The sequence below is a fragment of the Malus sylvestris genome, chromosome 11, assembly GCF_916048215.2.
Source record: "Malus sylvestris chromosome 11, drMalSylv7.2, whole genome shotgun sequence".
NCBI lineage: Eukaryota > Viridiplantae > Streptophyta > Magnoliopsida > Rosales > Rosaceae > Malus > Malus sylvestris.
In genome coordinates, this window is record NC_062270.1 from 11,018,884 (window position 1) to 11,038,568 (window position 19,685).

A 19,685-nucleotide genomic window follows, 5' to 3' on the forward strand; every position below is an offset into this window, starting at 1 on the left:
TCATAATGTTCTAACATCCCCCTCTCTAAAGAGGCCTTCCCTCAAATTTTCTCTGTTCGGAACATATTTTATAATATTTACAACAACAACAACAAAGCCTTTTCCCACTAAGTGGGGTCGGCTATATGAATCCTAGAACGCCATTGCGCTCGGTTTTGTGTCCTGTCCTCCGTTAGATCCAAGTACTCAAGTCTTTTCTTAGGGTCTCTTCCAAAGTTTTCCTAGGTCTTCCTCTACCCCTTCGGCCCTGAACCTCTGTCCCGTAGTCACATTTTCGAACCGGAGCGTGAGTAGGACTTCTTTGCACATGTCCAAACCACCGGAACCGATTTTCTCTCATATTTCCTTCAATTTTGGCTACTCCTACTTTACCTCGGATATCCTCATTCCCAATCTTATCCTTTCTCGTGTGCCCATACATCCCACGAAGCATCCTCATCTCCGCTACACCCATTTTGTGTACGTGTTGATGCTTCACCGCCCAATATTCTGTGCCATACATCGCTGGTCTTATTGCCATCCTATAAAATTTTCTCTTGAGCTTCAGTGGCCTACGACGGTCACACAACACGCCGGATGCACTCTTACACTTCATCCATCCAGCTTGTATTCTATGGTTGAGATCTCCATCTAATTCTCTGTTCTCTTGCAAGATAGATCCTAGGTAGCGAAAACGGTCACTTTTTGTGATCTTCGCTAGATTGCTCCGGTCATTAGTGTGGATAAGTATATAAATGGATAGAGATAGGAAAGCAAACACAAGATGTACGTGGTTCACCCAGATTGGCTACGTCCACGGAATAGAGGAGTTCTCATTAATTGTGAAGGGTTTACACAAGTACATAGGTTCAGGCTCTCCTTTAGTGAGTACAAGTGAATGATTTAGTACAAATGATATTAGGAAATATTGTGGGAGAATGATCTCGTAGCCACGAAACTTCTAAGTACCGGAGTGTGGTATCGTCTTGACTTGCCTTATCTGTCTCATAGGTAGATGTGGCATCTTCTCTAGAAGTACTCTTCCTCCCTCCAGGGGTGGTATCTGTAACTGATGGAGATGCACAAGGTAATGTATCAATTTCACTTGAAGCTTACTTGTAGTTTCATGCTTGGTCAAGCGCGATACAAACCATGTAGTAGGAGTCCCCCAAGTCGCCGAGCTAGGGGATCTGCTGAAAGAGGTGACAGACAAGGTAAGCAATCAGAGCTCCGGCTGATTGTTCACATTCTCCCTATCTTGCAGGCAGCATGAAGGATAAAGAGAAGAAAAATGAGAAGAGATGATATGGGATACTTTTGCTTTTGAAGAAGTAACTTTCCACAGGCTTATTCTTGAACTGGGCTGGAGGGTTTTCTGGTTTCCTCCAGAGTATAAGGCCGACTGAAGAATTTGAGGGTCAAAACAAGTCCATCAAATCTAGAGTACGTTCGACCCTACTGATATGGGATACTTTTGCTTTTGACAGAGTAGTGGATGTATCGGCACGTGTGCTGTTACGCTTGTCTCCACATGTTTCCTTGTATCCTTCTCACTTGCCCTATCTGTTCCTCAGGCAGATGCGGTATCTTCCCTGGAAGCATAAGATGTTGAAGATGAGTACTCGAGAGCAATGCCAGGTAAGTAATCAGGTAAGGGTTCCAGGCAGTCAGTTCCTGGCTGGAAGCTTGATTCCAAGTGCTGACTGATTGCTCTCTTTCTCCTTGTCTTACAGGTAAGAACAAGGCCAAGGGAAAAGACAGGGAAAAAGCATGATATGGGATACTCTTGCTTTTAACCCTGATGATATGAGATATTCTTGCTCTAGTATAACTTGTTTACAGAGGTATTATCGGGGGGGAAAGAAAGCTGAATATTTCGAAAGGCTTCGTTGGGAGTGCCCTCTCAGATAGGAGAAAGGGTTGAGCATTTTTGCAGGTCTGCCTGTCCGTTAGGGATGGAGGTCGACATATATAGGAGTCTCCCTAACATCAAGTAATAATGCTATTCATTTACCCTGCTTGGTCATAGCACGGTAGTGGGAGCTGCCAGCTTCACATGTTTTAACTCTGTCAGAGCACTTTGAAAAAGTGGTATGTGGTATCTGGAAAGCTGATGTTGCGTGTGAAGATTACAGACAATCTTTATCCAAGGAGATCCAGCTCTTGAAGTTGGGAAAGTGGTGCCTCTTCGGTTTTCGAACAAGCAATCCTGTCGGGGATCTGGCTCTCGAGATTCGGAGAACGATGCATCTTCGATTTTTGAGAAAGCAATCCTGCTGGGGGTCTGGCTCTCGAGATTCGGAGAGCTGTGTCTCTTCGATTTTTGAGAAAGTAATCATGTTGGGAGTCTGGCTCTCGGGATTCGGAGGGCGGTGCCTCTTCGATTTTGGAGCAAGCAATCTTGTTGGGAGTGTTTTCTCGAATGTGAGTAAAGGTTGGGCATGTTTGCTAGTCTACCTTGCCACGAAGCACAGAGGTTGACACACAGGGACTTTCCAATTATCCAGCAGTGGTACTGTTCCTTTACCCTCTCTTCGATTTTTGAGAAAGTAATCCTGTTGGGAGTCTGGCTCTCGAGATTCGGAGGGCGGTGCCTCTTCGATTTTGGAGCAAGCAATCTTGTTGGGAGTGTTTTCTCGAATGTGAGTAAAGGTTGGGCATGTTTGCTAGTCTACCTTGCCACGAAGCACAAAGGTTGACACACAGGGACTTTCCAATTATCCAGCAGTGGTACTGTTCCTTTACCCTCTCTTCGATTTTTGAGAAAGTAATCATGTTGGGAGTCTGGCTCTCGAGATTCGGAGGGCGGTGCCTCTTCAATTTTGGAGCAAGCAATCTTGTTGGGAGTGTTTTCTCGAATGTGAGTAAAGGTTGGGCATGTTTGCTAGTCTACCTTGCCACGAAGCACAGAGGTTGACACACCGGGACTTTCCAATTATCCAGCAGTGGTACTGTTCCTTTACCCTTGTGGGTAATAATATGGTAGCTAGACCTTCAAAATTTATGTGTCTAAACTTTGTTAGTGTTGTTTCTTTGCAATTCTTTTACCCTTCTTGGTCAGAGCGATGTAGTGGAAGCTACAAGCTTCACGTGTCTCAACTTTGTCAGAGAACTTTGGCAAAGTTATCTGTGGTACCCATGAGCTACTGTTGCGTGTGGGAAGTGGGTGATTGAACAGTACGATTCATGTGCTTTCTACTTCGCCAGAAATCTTCGACAGAATGCCCATAATTTCCGCAAAGCTGAGTGTGCGTGTGACAGGTGCTGACAAGGCTGGAAAAGTAGGTGCCTCTTCGATTTCTGAGATCGGCCCTCGTGGTCTCTGAGCAGCCCAACTTTTGAGAAAGCAAGCCTCTTCGATTTCTGGGATCGGCCTTCGTGGTCTTTGAGCAGCCCAGCTTTTGAGAAAGCAAACGCCTCTTCGATTTCTGAGATCGACCCTCGTGGTCTCTGAGCAGCCCAGCTTTTGAGAAAGCAAACGCCTCTTCGATTTCTGAGCAGGCGCCTCTTCGATTTCTGAAGAGATGATATGGGATACTTTTGCTTTTGAAGAAGTAACTTTCCACAGGCTTATTCTTGAACTGGGCTGGAGGGTTTTCTGGTTTCCTCCAGAGTATAAGGCCGACTGAAGAATTTGAGGGTCAAAACAAGTCCATCAAATCTAGAGTACGTTCGACCCTACTGATATGGGATACTTTTGCTTTTGACAGAGTAGTGGATGTATCGGCACGTGTGCTGTTACGCTTGTCTCCACATGTTTCCTTGTATCCTTCTCACTTGCCCTATCTGTTCCTCAGGCAGATGCGGTATCTTCCCTGGAAGCATAAGATGTTGAAGATGAGTACTCGAGAGCAATGCCAGGTAAGTAATCAGGTAAGGGTTCCAGGCAGTCAGTTCCTGGCTGGAAGCTTGATTCCAAGTGCTGACTGATTGCTCTCTTTCTCCTTGTCTTACAGGTAAGAACAAGGCCAAGGGAAAAGACAGGGAAAAAGCATGATATGGGATACTCTTGCTTTTAACCCTGATGATATGAGATATTCTTGCTCTAGTATAACTTGTTTACAGAGGTATTATCGGGGGGGGGGGGAAAGAAAGCTGAATATTTCGAAAGGCTTCGTTGGGAGTGCCCTCTCAGATAGGAGAAAGGGTTGAGCATTTTTGCAGGTCTGCCTGTCCGTTAGGGATGGAGGTCGACATATATAGGAGTCTCCCTAACATCAAGTAATAATGCTATTCATTTACCCTGCTTGGTCATAGCACGGTAGTGGGAGCTGCCAGCTTCACATGTTTTAACTCTGTCAGAGCACTTTGAAAAAGTGGTCTGTGGTATCTGGAAAGCTGATGTTGCGTGTGAAGATTACAGACAATCTTTATCCAAGGAGATCCAGCTCTTGAAGTTGGGAAAGTGGTGCCTCTTCGGTTTTCGAACAAGCAATCCTGTCGGGGATCTGGCTCTCGAGATTCGGAGAACGATGCATCTTCGATTTTTGAGAAAGCAATCCTGCTGGGGGTCTGGCTCTCGAGATTCGGAGAGCTGTGTCTCTTCGATTTTTGAGAAAGTAATCATGTTGGGAGTCTGGCTCTCGGGATTCGGAGGGCGGTGCCTCTTCGATTTTGGAGCAAGCAATCTTGTTGGGAGTGTTTTCTCGAATGTGAGTAAAGGTTGGGCATGTTTGCTAGTCTACCTTGCCACGAAGCACAGAGGTTGACACACAGGGACTTTCCAATTATCCAGCAGTGGTACTGTTCCTTTACCCTCTCTTCGATTTTTGAGAAAGTAATCCTGTTGGGAGTCTGACTCTCGAGATTCGGAGGGCGGTGCCTCTTCGATTTTGGAGCAAGCAATCTTGTTGGGAGTGTTTTCTCGAATGTGAGTAAAGGTTGGGCATGTTTGCTAGTCTACCTTGCCACGAAGCACAAAGGTTGACACACAGGGACTTTCCAATTATCCAGCAGTGGTACTGTTCCTTTACCCTCTCTTCGATTTTTGAGAAAGTAATCATGTTGGGAGTCTGGCTCTCGAGATTCGGAGGGCGGTGCCTCTTCAATTTTGGAGCAAGCAATCTTGTTGGGAGTGTTTTCTCGAATGTGAGTAAAGGTTGGGCATGTTTGCTAGTCTACCTTGCCACGAAGCACAGAGGTTGACACATCGGGACTTTCCAATTATCCAGCAGTGGTACTGTTCCTTTACCCTTGTGGGTAATAATATGGTAGCTAGACCTTCAAAATTTATGTGTCTAAACTTTGTTAGTGTTGTTTCTTTGCAATTCTTTTACCCTTCTTGGTCAGAGCGATGTAGTGGAAGCTACAAGCTTCACGTGTCTCAACTTTGTCAGAGAACTTTGGCAAAGTTATCTGTGGTACCCATGAGCTACTGTTGCGTGTGGGAAGTGGGTGATTGAACAGTACGATTCATGTGCTTTCTACTTCGCCAGAAATCTTCGACAGAATGCCCATAATTTCCGCAAAGCTGAGTGTGCGTGTGACAGGTGATGACAAGGCTGGAAAAGTAGGTGCCTCTTCGATTTCTGAGATCGGCCCTCGTGGTCTCTGAGCAGCCCAACTTTTGAGAAAGCAAGCCTCTTCGATTTCTGGGATCGGCCTTCGTGGTCTTTGAGCAGCCCAGCTTTTGAGAAAGCAAACGCCTCTTCGATTTCTGAGATCGACCCTCGTGGTCTCTGAGCAGCCCAGCTTTTGAGAAAGCAAACGCCTCTTCGATTTCTGAGCAGGCGCCTCTTCGATTTCTGAAGCTTCGTCGAGTGCAGATTTTTATAGGGGCTGACATTAAGTTCCAAAGCACACTTGAATATCCACCAGTAGAAGCTCCGTTCTTGCACTTCTAAGATCTTGATTTGTCCGACCTCTTCTCTCTTCAACACCTTTGAAAATGTCTGGCCCCTCCGACCGTCGTTTTGACTTGAACCTTGTTGAAGAGGCAGCCCCGCCTTCTCCAGACAACATATGACGCCCATCCTTCGTCTCCCCTACTGGTCCTCTTACCGTTGGGGATTCCGTGATGAAGAATGATATGACCGCTGCGGTAGTGGCCAGGAACCTTCTCACTCCCAAAGATAACAGACTACTTTCCAAACGGGCTGATGAGTTGTCTGTTAAGGATTCTCTGGCTCTCAGTGTTCAGTGTGCAGGTTCTGTGTCTAATATGGCCCAACGCCTATTTGCTCGAACCCGCCAAGTTGAATCATTGGCGGCTGAAGTGATGAGTCTCAAACAGGAGATTAGAGGGCTCAAGCATGAGAATAAACAGTTGCACCGGCTCGCACATGACTATGCTACAAACATGAAGAGGAAGCTTGACCAGATGAAGGAATTTGATGGTCAGGTTTTACTTGATCATCAGAGATTTGTGGGTTTGTTCCAAAGGCATTTATTGCCTTCGTCTTCTGGGGCTGTACCGCGTGATGAAGCTCCAAATGATCAACCTCTGATGCCTCCTCCTTCTAGGGTTTTGTCCAGTACTGAGGCTCCGAATGATCCCCCTCCGGTGCCTTCTCTTTCTGGGGCTCTACCGACTGCTGAGACTTCTCCTAAGCAACCTTTGTGAAGGCTCCCTCTTGTTTGTTTATTTTGACTCAAGTATATGTACATATTTGTAACTTATCGGGGATATCAATAAATAAGCTTTCCTTCATTTCAACGTATTGTGTTAAATACACCAAAGCCTTCTTCGCTAAGTTCTTTGAATTTTCTTTTGTTGAAGCTTGTATGTTGAAGCTTTGTGAGTGGAGCATATAGGTTGAGGTAGTGTTCCCTTAATTTCCCGAGTGAGGAAAACTTCTCGGTTGGAGACTTGGAAAATCCAAGTCACTGAGTGGGATCGGCTATATGAATCTTAGAACGCCATTGTGTTCTGTCCTGTGTCATGTCCTCCGTTAGATCCAAGTACTCTAAGTCTTTTCTTAGTGTCTCTTCCAAAGTTTTCCTAGGTCTTCCTCTACCCCTTCGGCCCTGAACCTCTGTCCCATAGTCGCATCTTCTAATCGGAGCGTCAGTAGGTCTTCTTTGCACATGTCCAAACCACCGTAACCGATTTTCTCTCATCTTTCCTTCAATTTCGGCTACTCCTACTTTACCCCGGATATCCTCATTCTAAATCTTATCCTTTCTCGTGTGCCCACACATCCACCGAAGCATCCTCATCTCCGCTACACCCATTTTGTGTACGTGTTGATGCTTCACCGCCCAACATTCTGTGCCATACAGCATCGCCGGCCTTATTGCCGTCCTATAAAATTTTCCCTTAAGCTTCAGTGGCATACGGCGGTCACACAACACGCCGGATGCACTCTTCCACTTCATCCATCCAGCTTGTATTCTATGGTTGAGATCTCCATCTAATTCTCCGTTCTTTTGCAAGATAGATCCTAGGTAACGAAAACGGTCGCTCTTTGGTATTTCTTGATCTCCGATCCTCACCCCTAACTCGTTTTGGCCTCCATTTGCACTGAACTTGCACTCCATATATTCTATCTTTGATCGGCTTAGGCGAAGACCTTTAGATTCCAACACTTCTCTCCAAAGGTTAAGTTTTGCATTTACCCCTTCCTGAGTTTCATCTATCAACACTATATCGTCTGCGAAAAGCATACACCAAGGAATATCACCTTGAATATGTCCTGTTAACTCATCCATTACCAACGCAAAAAGGTAAGGACTTAAGGATGAGCCTTGATGTAATCCTACAGTTATGGGAAAGCTTTCGGTTTGTCCTTCATGAGTTCTTACGGCAGTCTTTGCTCCTTTATACATATCCTGTATAGCTTAGATATATGCTACTCGTACTCCTTTCTTCTCTAAAATCCTCCAAAGAATGTCTCTTGGGACCCTATCATACGCTTTTTCCAAATCTATAAAGACCATGTGTAAATCCTTTTTCCCATCTCTATATCTTTCCATCAATCTTCGTAAGAGATAGATTGCCTCCATGGTTGAGCGCCCTGGCATGAACCCGAATTGGTTGTCCGAAACCCGTGTCTCTTGCCTCAATCTATGCTCAATGACTCTCTCCCAGAGCTTCATTGTATGACTCATTAGCTTAATACCCCTATAGTTCATGCAATTTTGTACATCGCCCTTATTCTTGTAGATAGGCACCAAAGTGCTCATTCGCCACTCATTCGGCATCTTCTTCGTTTTCAAAATCCTATTGAAAAGGTCAGTGAGCCATGTTATACCTGTCTCTCCCAAAACTTTCCACACTTCAATTGGTATATCGTCTGGGCCTACTGCTTTTCTATGCTTCATCTTCTTCAAAGCTACAACAACTTCTTCCTTCCGGATTCTACGATAAAAAGAGTAGTTTCTACACTCTTCTGAGTTACTCAACTCCCCTAAAGAAGCACTCCTTTCATGTCCTTCATTGAAAAGATTATGAAAATAACCTTTCCATCTGTCTTTAACCGCGTTCTCTGTAGCAAGAACCTTTCCATCCTCATCCTTGATGCACCTCACTTGGTTTAGGTCCCTTGTCTTCTTTTCCCTTGCTCTAGCTAGTTTATAGATATCCAACTCTCCTTCTTTGGTATCTAGTCGCTTATACATATCGTCATAAGCCGCTAACTTAGCTTCTCTCATAGCTTTCTTCGCCTCTTGCTTCGCTTTTCTATACCTTTCACCATTTTCATCGGTCTTATCCTTGTATAAGGCTTTACAACATTCCTTCTTAGCCTTCACCTTTGCTTGTACCTCCTCATTCCACCACCAAGGTTCCTTTTGGTGTGGGCCAAAGCCCTTGGACTCTCCTAATACCTCTTTTGCTACTTTTCGGATACAACTAGCCATGGAATCCCACATTTGGTTAGCTTCCCCCTCTCTATCCCACACACACTGGGTGATTACTTTCTCTTTGAAAATGGCTTGTTTTTCTTCTTTTAGATTCCACCATCTAGTCCTTGGGCACTTCCAAGTCTTGTTCTTTTTTCTCACTCTTTTGATATGTACATCCATCACCAACAAGCGATGTTGATTAGCCACGCTCTCTCCTGGTATAACTTTGCAATCCTTACAAGTTATACGATCCCTTTTCCTCATTAGAAGAAAATCTATTTGTGTTTTTGACGACCCACTCTTGTAGGTGATCACATGTTCTTCTCTCTTCTTAAAGAAGGTGTTGGCTAAGAAGAGATCATATGCCATTGCAAAATCCAAGATAGCTTCCCCATCCTCGTTTCTCTCCCCAAAACCATGGCCACCATGAAAACCTCCATAGTTGCCTGTCTCCCTGCCCACGTGTCCATTTAAATCTCCTCCTATAAATAACTTCTCCGTCTGAGCAATTCCTTGCACCAAGTCTCCAAGGTCTTCCCAAAATTTCTCCTTCGAACTCGTATCCAACCCTACTTGAGGTGCGTACGCACTAATCACATTGATAAGTTCTTGTCCTATTACAATCTTGATTGCCATGATTCTATCTCCTACCCTCTTGACATCTACAACATCTTGTGTCAAGGTCTTGTCCACGATGATGCCAACACCGTTTCTCGTTCTATTTGTGCCCGAATACCATAGTTTAAACCCTGAGTTTTCTAGACCCTTTGCCTTACGACCAACTCACTTAGTTTCTTGTAGGCACATAATATTTATCCTTCTCCTCACCATAACTTCTACTACTTCCATAGATTTTCCCGTCAAGGCTCCTATATTCCACGTTCCTAAACGCATTTTGCTCTCTTGAACTCTACCCTTCTGTCCTAGCTTCTTCACCCTTCCCCGTCTAATAGGATCAAAGTACTTCTTTTGTGTGTCCCGTGTAAAGTTGATAGGAGCATATGCTCCCAAACAACTTTGAGTGGAGTCGTTCGAAAAGAAGTTTCTATAGCCCCCTTGCTCATTTAACACTGCATCCGGGTGCCGATGGAGATACAGCGACCCTTGCTCACTTATCACTGTGCTCGGGCCACACAGCGCGCCACTTACGGGTGACGCCCTAGCTTTAGCGCGATTTCGTTCTGGATTCATTTTCATAAGGATTCGACGTGATCATGGAGTGCCGGCTGTCGACTACCTGACGCCCTCCCCCTCCTCCTTTATCCGGGCTTGGGACCGGCAATGTAAGATAAACTTACACGGCGGAGTTATATTTTATAATATTTATGTCAATATATTGTGCAAAGTATAAATCGAATTTCTTTATTTTGATTCTCAACTGCTTGTTCACAAGGTTTTTCCATCTCTTAATTATTGTAAAGAAAGGAGAACATACAGTGAAAAAAGCCTGCACTGCCATAATTGAGCTCATAAATAACGTCACAGGACAGAACGGACAGTTGATGATTACGGTGGACACACTAGGATAGTGAATATGTTTTATAATGTTTTGTGTGTTGTGTGTGTTTCAGACTGTACCATTGTTTGAGATCTGCATTTTTCTCGGTATTATGCTTATCGTAATTGAAATCTATCGAAGATCTTTTCACTTAGTTTGCAAGTAACTATGCTTATGTCATTTCGGTAATCATGTTCTTGCTGTTTTTGCTTTTGCAGACATGCTCCTTGGTTTTGCTATGACTGTGGACAGTCTACGGACTACATGGGAGCATGTTTATGCCCAGTTTTGTTTGAAGATGATATCTTGTTTGACGGAGATAGTGATACTCAGGAGTTGAAGAAAGATGAATATGAAGGTGAAGTTGAGGATGAAGGCCTAGAAGAAGACGGATATGAAGATGAAAGTGGGCAGGAGGTTCAGGAAGAGAAGCATATCTTGCCTGCTGAAGATGGTAGAGATCTTGATGAAGAATACGAGGAAGATGAGGAATTCTGTGACTCTGACTGCGAATGCTATGAAGATGAGGTTCATGAGAAAGAGGTTCGAGAGGATGTTCAGGATGAATGGTTGGAGCAAGGGCAGGAAGATGAGAACTTCTATGCGGAAAATGATATAGATTTTGGTGACGAATATGAGGAAGATGAAGAGGAGTACTGGGACTCTGACTATGAATATGAAGAGGAAGGATTTGAAGATGAAAGCGGGGAGGAGGAGGTTCAGGAAGAGAATAATATCTTGCCTGCTGAAGATGGTAGAGATCTTGATGAAGAATGTGTGGAGGATGAGGAGTTCTGTGACTCTGACTGCGAATGCTATGAAGATGAAGTTCATGAGAAAGAGGTTCGAGAGGACGTTCAGGATGAATGGTTGGAGCAAGGTCAGGAAGTTGAGAACTTTTATGCGGAAAATGATACTGATTTTGGTGACGGATATGAGGAAGATGAAGAGTACTGTGACTTTGGCTGCGACCGCGACAGTGACTGCTACGACTCTAACTCAGATTATTACTGATGAACAAAAATATGGCTGGTATTCTTTGTACGAAGTAACCTGCAGAAGGGGCAAAAAAATGGTGTTTGAAGTATCAACAAATTGTTTCTTTTTGTTCTCAATTGCTTGTCCATGAGGGTTTCTGTTTGATCCGTCCGGTTTGACTTGTTTTAGTACATAAGAGAGGGAGGAAATGGTCGAATGAGGACCCTCTCTGGATCCTCTTTGTGAGAGTCCTAAGGATCTTCAAATCGTGTTCGTTTATCGTATATCGTGCGGTCAGTTTTCATCATGTATTATTCATATTTAATTATAAATAAAAGTATTTAAAATGATTTATGGTCGCACGATGTACGATAAACGGACACGATTTGAGAATTTCCGAGATCCTCACAAAGAGGTTCCTCATTCAACAGAGATGAAAAAATAGAAAAGAATTGGGAGATAAAAGGAAGCAGAGTACATAAAGAGCTTTTATATTGGAAAAAAAGCTTTTATTTTGAGAGTAAGATTCTCTCTTCTCCTATTACCATCATTATCCGTCATTTCTTTTCACACTTTTCTTTTTGTCTTTTTCTCTATATAAAAAATTCAAACAAAATGTTGACTCGATTTAATCGTAACTGTTTAAATAGGAATGAAAGGGAGAGAGAATCCTACTCTTTTATTTTGTAAGGCTTTTTCAGCAAGTTTTCTTTAGTAATACGTGCAATAGAAAACGTGAATAGCTATAAAATAGAAGATTTACTTGTTGTGAAAGTCAAATTCAACTGCTAAAACGTGAATAGTTAAATTTTAATTTTAAATTGTCTTTTTTACCATATTGCATAATTGCTATCAAGTACAAAATGATATTACAATAAAATTAAAATTTATCAATAAACTCACACTCAATAATTAAACCCTATCATTAGCAATCTTTATCTTCCGTTCATCTTGGCTAAAACCAAGAGCTCTCATAAAGAAAAACAAGCTCTTTTTGATCCATGGATGATGATTTTGAAGTTTTGAATCTTCTAACTAAAGCATGAATCGATTTATGCAAGTTTTTTTCGTTTGTTTTCAAATTTTTTTAGAGTTTAGAAACAAGAATCAATGATTGTGGAGTTTCTTGAGAATTTTCATCTTTTACTTCTCAATAATAGTTACAAATTCGCAAGAAGGCATCATTCTACGTTGTCTGCACTAAAATAGCAATAAAGTCTCCTAGAAATATTAGAATCACGAACCGTAAAATTCTCCATAAACTAGATGTCCAGATCTTTCCCAACATATAAGGCTCAATATTTGGTTTGTCTCGAGGAAGTACAGTTTAATATTCAAACTTCACAGATATGCACAATAAATCTTTGATTTTGGGATGTCTAAACTAAAATAGCAATAATGTCTTTTAGAATCAAAATCACGAACTGTAATTTTAGGGCAATGCTAAGGGATCATCTATTTAAATCATGTTTTGTAAATTATATGATGTGGATGGAGCCAAAATTGTGACGACCCGTCCCTAATTTTATGTTTTTACAAATTTTAAAAGCATTATTTTACGAAAATGCCCTAGAGGTGAGGGTATTGACTTTCGTTGACCAACGTTTAGTGAGACATACGACTTATTCCTTTAGCGTATTTGCGTAGTATCCAGTGATACGAATGCATAGACTCAAGAGGAAGTGAATTTGGAGCTACGGTTAAAGTTTTACGGAACTATATCTGAAAAGTACGTTTCTAAGGTTTTCCATTTATTATTTTATGTATTTCATAAGTATTATTATATTAGTTTAAGGTTATTTAGAGAAAAAAGTGACTGGGCAGAACTGCCCAATCGGAGACAGAAGGAACGAATTAGAAGAAAGGAGGAAAAGGGAATAACCAACCAGAGAGGAAAGGAAGGAGGGAAATGAGAGAGGGAGGGGATTCGAACCCCCTCGACCCTGAAAGTCCTTAGACCTGCTTGTCGGCTCGGTTTCTAGGCAAAGAAATTCGACAAGTTTTCAATGAAATTCCGGCGAATTAAGTCGAGTTTCCACCTGGAAACCTCTCACCATCGTTCCACCTTCCTTTATCATACAAAAATGGGGTTGTTTGGGCTCGATTTTGGAAGAATCGAAGTCGTGGGCTTAGAGGACACCCGGCGACAATTCGCCCTTTTTTGCAACCATTCCCGTTGATCTCCACCATCAAAGAACTTCTCTGGAGGCCAGGAACAAAGCCCAAACAGTTTTAGGGGCAGTGGTGTTGCGGATTAATCGAATTGAAGAACACCCAAATTCTAAGGTTCCAGCGGTTCGTGGGTGATTTTAGATGTTTCCCAGCTAAATTAGACTTGGCCACATGTATAAAGTTTACTCTATTCATTGAGACCTACAATTATGTAAAATTTGATAATTTTTAGAAATAGTTGACTTTTCCAGCGAGTTAGAATGGCCGACCGCCACCCACGGCAGCGCGTGGCCAGCAGACTATTGATGCTACTTTTAGGCCAAATTAGATATCTGAAATTCAATTATGATATTCATATAACGTAGGTTGATCATTTGAACCTAAATGCATTACGTTACTTAGTAAAAATGTGAATCGACGATCCGATTGTTGGATCGTTACCAAACTTTAATATGTTATAGTACGTAATATCTGAGGATCATAGGAACTTATGGATCAGGAATCCGATATACGGATCTTCCCGAATTGAATTTGTAAGTCCATAAAATAAAATGTTAACCGCCACTTGGTTTTAGCAATTGGCATAGATCCGACCGTTGGATCGTTTCGAAACTTTAGGATGTGTTCTAAAAGTATAATGTGGATCTTTGGAAGTAACGGATCGAAAATTGAAGATGCAGATCTTCCGAATCAAACTACGTAGGGATGTGTTTTATGTTAGTTACTTATTCTATCGATAAGATTTCTTAGACATGATTTGATAATTGTTCTAGGTGCTAATTGTTCATGACGCCTTGATGTGTGTGCTAGGGGGTTGTAGTGGGGAATCCAGGTGAGTGAGCTTTTGGTTTTCAGTATATGTATATATGCTTGGTATTTTTCCTAGAAACCTTATTTAAATGGTTTTATGTTTTGAAATGCCATGCCAAATGTTTCATACTTAGAATATGCATTTTAGTAGTTGCATATATTATGGTTGATGCTGTGGACACTCAGGTAAGCTTCAGGTAAGTATATATTGATGGTAGTGATGGTAGTGAGTATGATTGTGTTGAGATGCATTTATAGCTCATTTTCCTGCACCCCGGTGTTAGTGGTCTACTTGAGGACAAGGCCTAGCCTTCACGTGATCTTTCACCTCCCGCACCACTTGCTCACCTTGGATCCAAGGCAGGTGTCAACCTGTCGTACATACCACATTAGGTGGTTCCGACTCGTAGGTGACTTGCGATACTTCGCATAGCCTTCACGTGATCATAACACTTGAGGGTATTTATTTACACCCAGTCTGTCGTACAGACCACATGAGGTGGTTTCGACTCATGTGCAGGGAATGAGTTGAGGAGCTATAGACTCAGTCGTACAGGTCACGTTATGTGACTCCGGCTTGCATACCATTTCATATTGATTTATTTCACCTGGCATACTTATTTCTTTGCTAAGATATTTGACATGGCATATTTGGGGATTTCTTATTTTGAGTACGGTTTTGAGATAGATATGCATGCTATTTTCTGGGAAATTATACAGGTTTTACAGCGAGGGGTTACTACCTTTGGTAATGGAAATGGTTTTTGAAAAGCTTTGTTTTTGTCCACTCACACTTTCTGTTTTGCGCCCCTCCAGGTTTTAATTGCTAAAAGTTTGTATCGACGAGGATTCTGGACAAATATCAGGATAGGTGGCTACTTTTGAGGGTACAATCCCTATCCATTCTACTGTACTTACTTATTGTCACAGCCCATCCCAAAAATTCAGTTATCGTGGGTGTGAAATGATAGAATTGCCCTTAGCGGTTGCTAAGGTATGTGTGACATATTATTTGATGTGCATACTTTTCTAAATTTTGGAAATTTAATTGGATTAAAATTGTATGCATTTTTTTTATCTGGTTAGGGACTTCGGTGGACCACATACCCTCACCATCTAACTCCTTTCTCTCTCCTATACCGTGCCCTCTCTCTCTCTTCCCTCTCAGTTGCTTTCTTTCTCTCTCTCTCTCGAACCGTACGGACAAGAACCCAAAATCCCTCAAAACATCACAGATCGACGCCAATAAGGTGAGTTTCTTCATCCTTACAACCTCCTGAGTTGAATGGTACCATTTTTGGAACTTAGAATCTTCAAAATCATGTGAAATCCAAACCCCAGTTTGATGTCACTATTCATGCACACGTGAATTGTTGATTTTCAGGGAATTCTAAGCTTACAGGGAGCTTAGTGAGGTTCCAAGGAAGCTCAGAGTACTTAGTTTGAAGGTTTTGGATGTCGGGATCGTAGGGTTCGAAGTTGGCTGGTTTTCTTGGATTTTCTTCGGTGAGATTTCGTAATTTTTAGAGCCTTAAACTGGTACAACGTGATTCTACATGCTTAGGGCTTCATTTTGATATAAAATGCGTAGAAAATGGTGGAGAAATGACGGAGAACAAGGAGATTGAAAAATCTCCAGTTTTTCGGCGCCGGCGAAACCAGTCCGGCGACTGGAGGAAGAAGATGACGCGCGTGGGTCCGTGCCCCTCCCGGCACGTGGGGGCGCGTGGCAAGTCCAAAATTTTTTCTAAAAATATCTCGACGTCCGTGACGTCGAGTAGGTCACCATGGTATATTCATATACCCAAATTGAGCATCGTATGAGAAGTTATTACGTATTGTTGGTTATGCGCTTTAAATAATGTTTTTATAGTTGTTTCGCATATAGATGATACCTATCCCGAGGACGAGCGCATTCAAGGACGTCACGGGGGTTACGACCCTTCGACTTACCAGTGAGTGGGCAGTATTTTCTATATTTACCTATATACTATTGATTTTTCCCAGAAATTTAATTTAAATGAAAGTGTGTTTTACAATGCCATGCATGCATATTATGAAATATGTGAATTAGTATTTGATACATATATATGTGAATTGGTGCCGTGGACACATAGGTGAGTATCAGGTGAGTTTTATATTAATCATGTGATTTAAGGCTGGTTTGGTATTGCTGTGCTTTGAAAAAAAAACTGATGTGAGAATAAGCGGCTGTGAAATAAATCAGCAGAGTGTTTGGTAAACTTTTTTGTAAAAATGCTTTTGGAAAGAAAAAAAAGCAGTCTGATAGTGGGTCTTTTCATTAAAGGAGCATTGTAGCTCCGTGTGCTTTGAAAAAAAACCAGTTTTCCATAGCTGCAAATAGCAGCTTCAGTTTTTTCCTTTGATTTCAGCTTATTCTCACAGCAGCTTCCAAAATAAGCCTTTTTTTTTTCAGTTTACTAAACACCTAAAACCCTCACAGTTTTTTTTCATGGGTGCTTTTTTTTTAAGCACCTCACTCCCAAACCACCCCTTATTGTGATGTGAATTGTGTTGAAAGCTCAAACCTGCACCCCTGGTGTTAGTGCTTATATTATTCACCCCGCACCACACGCTCACCTTGGATCCAAGTAGGTGCATGTCATACAGACCATTAGAGGGTTCCGACATGTCGTACAGACCATGAGAGGTGGTTCCGACTTGTAGGTGATTTTAGATTATTATACAGCTGTTGATGAGAGAATCACTAGAGCGTATTCTTAAACCTTTCTTATCGTACAGACTACTTCAAGTAGTTCCGATTTATGTGCAGAGTAGTGTCGTACAGGTCACTGTGGTGACTCCGGTTGGATTGAATATTGAGCTTTAGAATTAACCGTACAGGACCAACTGCAGGGTCTCCGGTTGATTCCTTATTTCACCTGTTATAATGTTGCATCCTTATTCTGTTATTGACGCTTATTGCATGGCATGCTTTCTGGTTTTTGATAAAGATTTGTGAATTGAGATATTTGAAGATTTATATGCATATTATGTTATTTTCTGGGAAAGTATACAGGTTTTATAGCAAGGGGTTAGAAATGTTATTAAATGAAATGTTTTCGAAAAACTTTGTTTTACTGACCCACTCAATTTTGTTTTACGCCCCTCTAGGTTCTAGTTAGCGGTGTGGTGGCACGAGGCTTCCCACGACGTTCTGATAGACTACATAAATGTAGGACTCACCTTCGGGTGTTGTAATTTAGTTATGTTCCCACTTGACTGCAGCTAGTATTTATGCTCTGAATATGTGTATTTCACACCTAAACTTATTTTAGCATGCTAGTTGGATAGTATTGTTAGTATTTGGTTTTTATTTCTTCGTATTACTCTGATTTGTTGCTTCCGCGTCGCACTTTTGGTTACGTCACGCCCACGTGACGGCCAGCACGCCTTGATTTTAGGATCGGGGTGTGTCAGTTTGGTATCAAAGCCTAGGTTGCAGTCTTGTATAACTTGTTAATGCTCTAATGATCTTTTGATGTCTTCTGTCAGAACTATGCCGCCTCGTAGGGAATCACGTTGTGCTTCTGAGCCTAATTTCCCTGACATAACTTAATTAGGGGAAGCGATGGCCCATGCCTTTCAGAATGCAATCCGTCATCCTCTTCCTCAGAAGACACCCCTGGAGACTATGTATAATCTGAAATTAGACCGTTTCATGGGTAATGAGGGGCATGAAGGGGCAGAAAAATGGTTAAACCATATTGAGAAGACTTTTCAGGTGATGCAGAGTCAAGGGAATCTTCGTGCTAGTAGATGGGTGGCGACCACTACTTGGTTTTTAGGGTGAGAGCCAGCAGCTTGGTGGGTAAATCAAACTAAGTTTATGTCACCTGAGATGGCAGCTGATTAGGAAGTATTCAAAGAGAATTTTAAGAAAAGATTTGTTCCTCCGGAGTACATTGATCGTAAGAAGCAGGAGTTCACTCAATTGAAGCAAAAGAATATGTCGGCGCATGAGTATTACAGGAAGTTTACAGACTTATCTCGTTATGATCCTGATACAGCTGGTAATCAGGCAGAGATGCTTCGCCGTTTTAAGCTGTGAACTAAGAGGAAATGGCGAACTTTTGCTAGTGCACTTCCTTACGCCACTTATCATGAGTTTTCTGAGATTTTGGTTTGGATGGAGAATTCCGACAACCTTCCTAGTAATAGTGAAGAAGATGAAGATAAGAATGATAATCAGAAGAAAGATGACAGGGGTAAAGGTATCTCCACTCAGGGACCCCGTAAGACACAAAATTTCAAGAAAAGTGGAGCAAGCTCGAGTTCTTCCAGCGGATGATTTAGTGTCACGGGCCCGATAAGAGGTGGAAGATTTGCTGGTGGACCCAAGTTTTAGAGGCAGAGAGACTCTGGTGATTCTGGTACTCCGTTGTGCCGCTATTGTAACTTCAGACATCATAGAGAGTGCAGGAGAAGTGGTGGTGCTTGCTACACTTGTGAACAGTTGGGACATAGGGCTGCTCAATGTCCCCAGAGTCAGCAGAGATCTTAGCAGTCTGTTATGCCACCTCCAGCGTCGATTCAGCAGAACTTTGGATCAGGCAGTTATGGTCAAATGGGTCGTGGTGGTGCTTACCACTATCAGGGTGATGCTGCTCCTTATGCTTCCGGACAGAATCAGTATTCCCAGGATCCTTATTTTCATACTGGGTATTCCCAAGATCTTGGAGGTTATACTTCATATCCTTCCATGCCAGCTAGTGGATCTCAGTGGTATCAAAGAGGTCAGCCCCGATAGGGAGAGGTTGCTGCTAGCAGTGCAGGACCGTTTAGGCAGTCTAATCAGCCAGGACAGGGACGTACTTCTCAGGGATGAGGTAACCAAGGTAATAAAGGTCGTGGTGGACGACAGCAAGCTCAGGGACGTGTTAATCATATCTCACAGGGTCGTGATGGAAGATTTGCTGGTGGACCCAGGTTTTAGAGGCAGAGAGACTCTGGTGATTCTGGTACTCCGTTGTGCCGCTATTGTAACTTCAGACATCATAGAGAGTGCAGGAGAAGTGGTGGTGCTTGCTACACTTGTGGACAGTTGGGACATAGGGCTGCTCAATGTCCCCAGAGTCAGCAGAGATCTCAGCAGTCTGTTATGCCACCTCCAGCGCCGATTCAGCAGAACTTTGGATCAGGCAGTTATGGTCAAATGGGTCGTGGTGGTGCTTACCACTATCAGGGTGATGCTGCTCCTTATGCTTCCGGACAGAATCAGTATTCCCAGGATCCTTATTTTCATACTGGGTATTCCCAAGATCTTGGAGGTTATACTTCATATCCTTCCATGCCAGCTAGTGGATCTCAGTGGTATCAAAGAGGTCAGCCCCGATAGGGAGAGGTTGCTGCTAGCAGTGCAGGACCGTTTAGGCAGTCTAATCAGCCAGGACATGGACGTACTTCTCAGGGATGAGGTAACCAAGGTAATAAAGGTCGTGGT

General features: G+C 42.6%; 1 protein-coding gene and 1 long non-coding RNA gene across 6 annotated transcripts in view; both read left to right on the forward strand.

Annotated features, from left to right (window-relative positions):
* LOC126588989 (E3 ubiquitin-protein ligase RSL1-like) overlaps nucleotides 1–19,685 on the forward strand; it is a 32,133-nt gene that overhangs the window by 2,668 nt on the left and 9,780 nt on the right. For 2 of the 4 annotated variants that reach the window (XM_050254155.1, XM_050254156.1), the window contains exon 4: nucleotides 10,480–11,141. The exons of 1 other annotated variant lie outside the window; for it this stretch is intronic. In XM_050254155.1, the coding sequence (XP_050110112.1) occupies nucleotides 10,480–11,141 (662 nt within the window). The remainder of the gene's footprint in view (nucleotides 1–10,479; nucleotides 11,142–19,685) is intronic. One more of the 4 variants, XM_050254159.1, reaches the window with a different exon arrangement.
* LOC126588990 (uncharacterized) lies at nucleotides 10–5,342 on the forward strand. 2 transcript variants are annotated; one of them, XR_007611684.1, is made up of 3 exons: nucleotides 10–1,617; nucleotides 1,713–2,849; nucleotides 4,642–5,342. It is a non-coding gene; the product is annotated as an uncharacterized LOC126588990 (long non-coding RNA). The 2 variants fall into 2 exon arrangements; XR_007611683.1 differs by having other exon boundaries at nucleotides 10–1,422; nucleotides 1,554–2,849.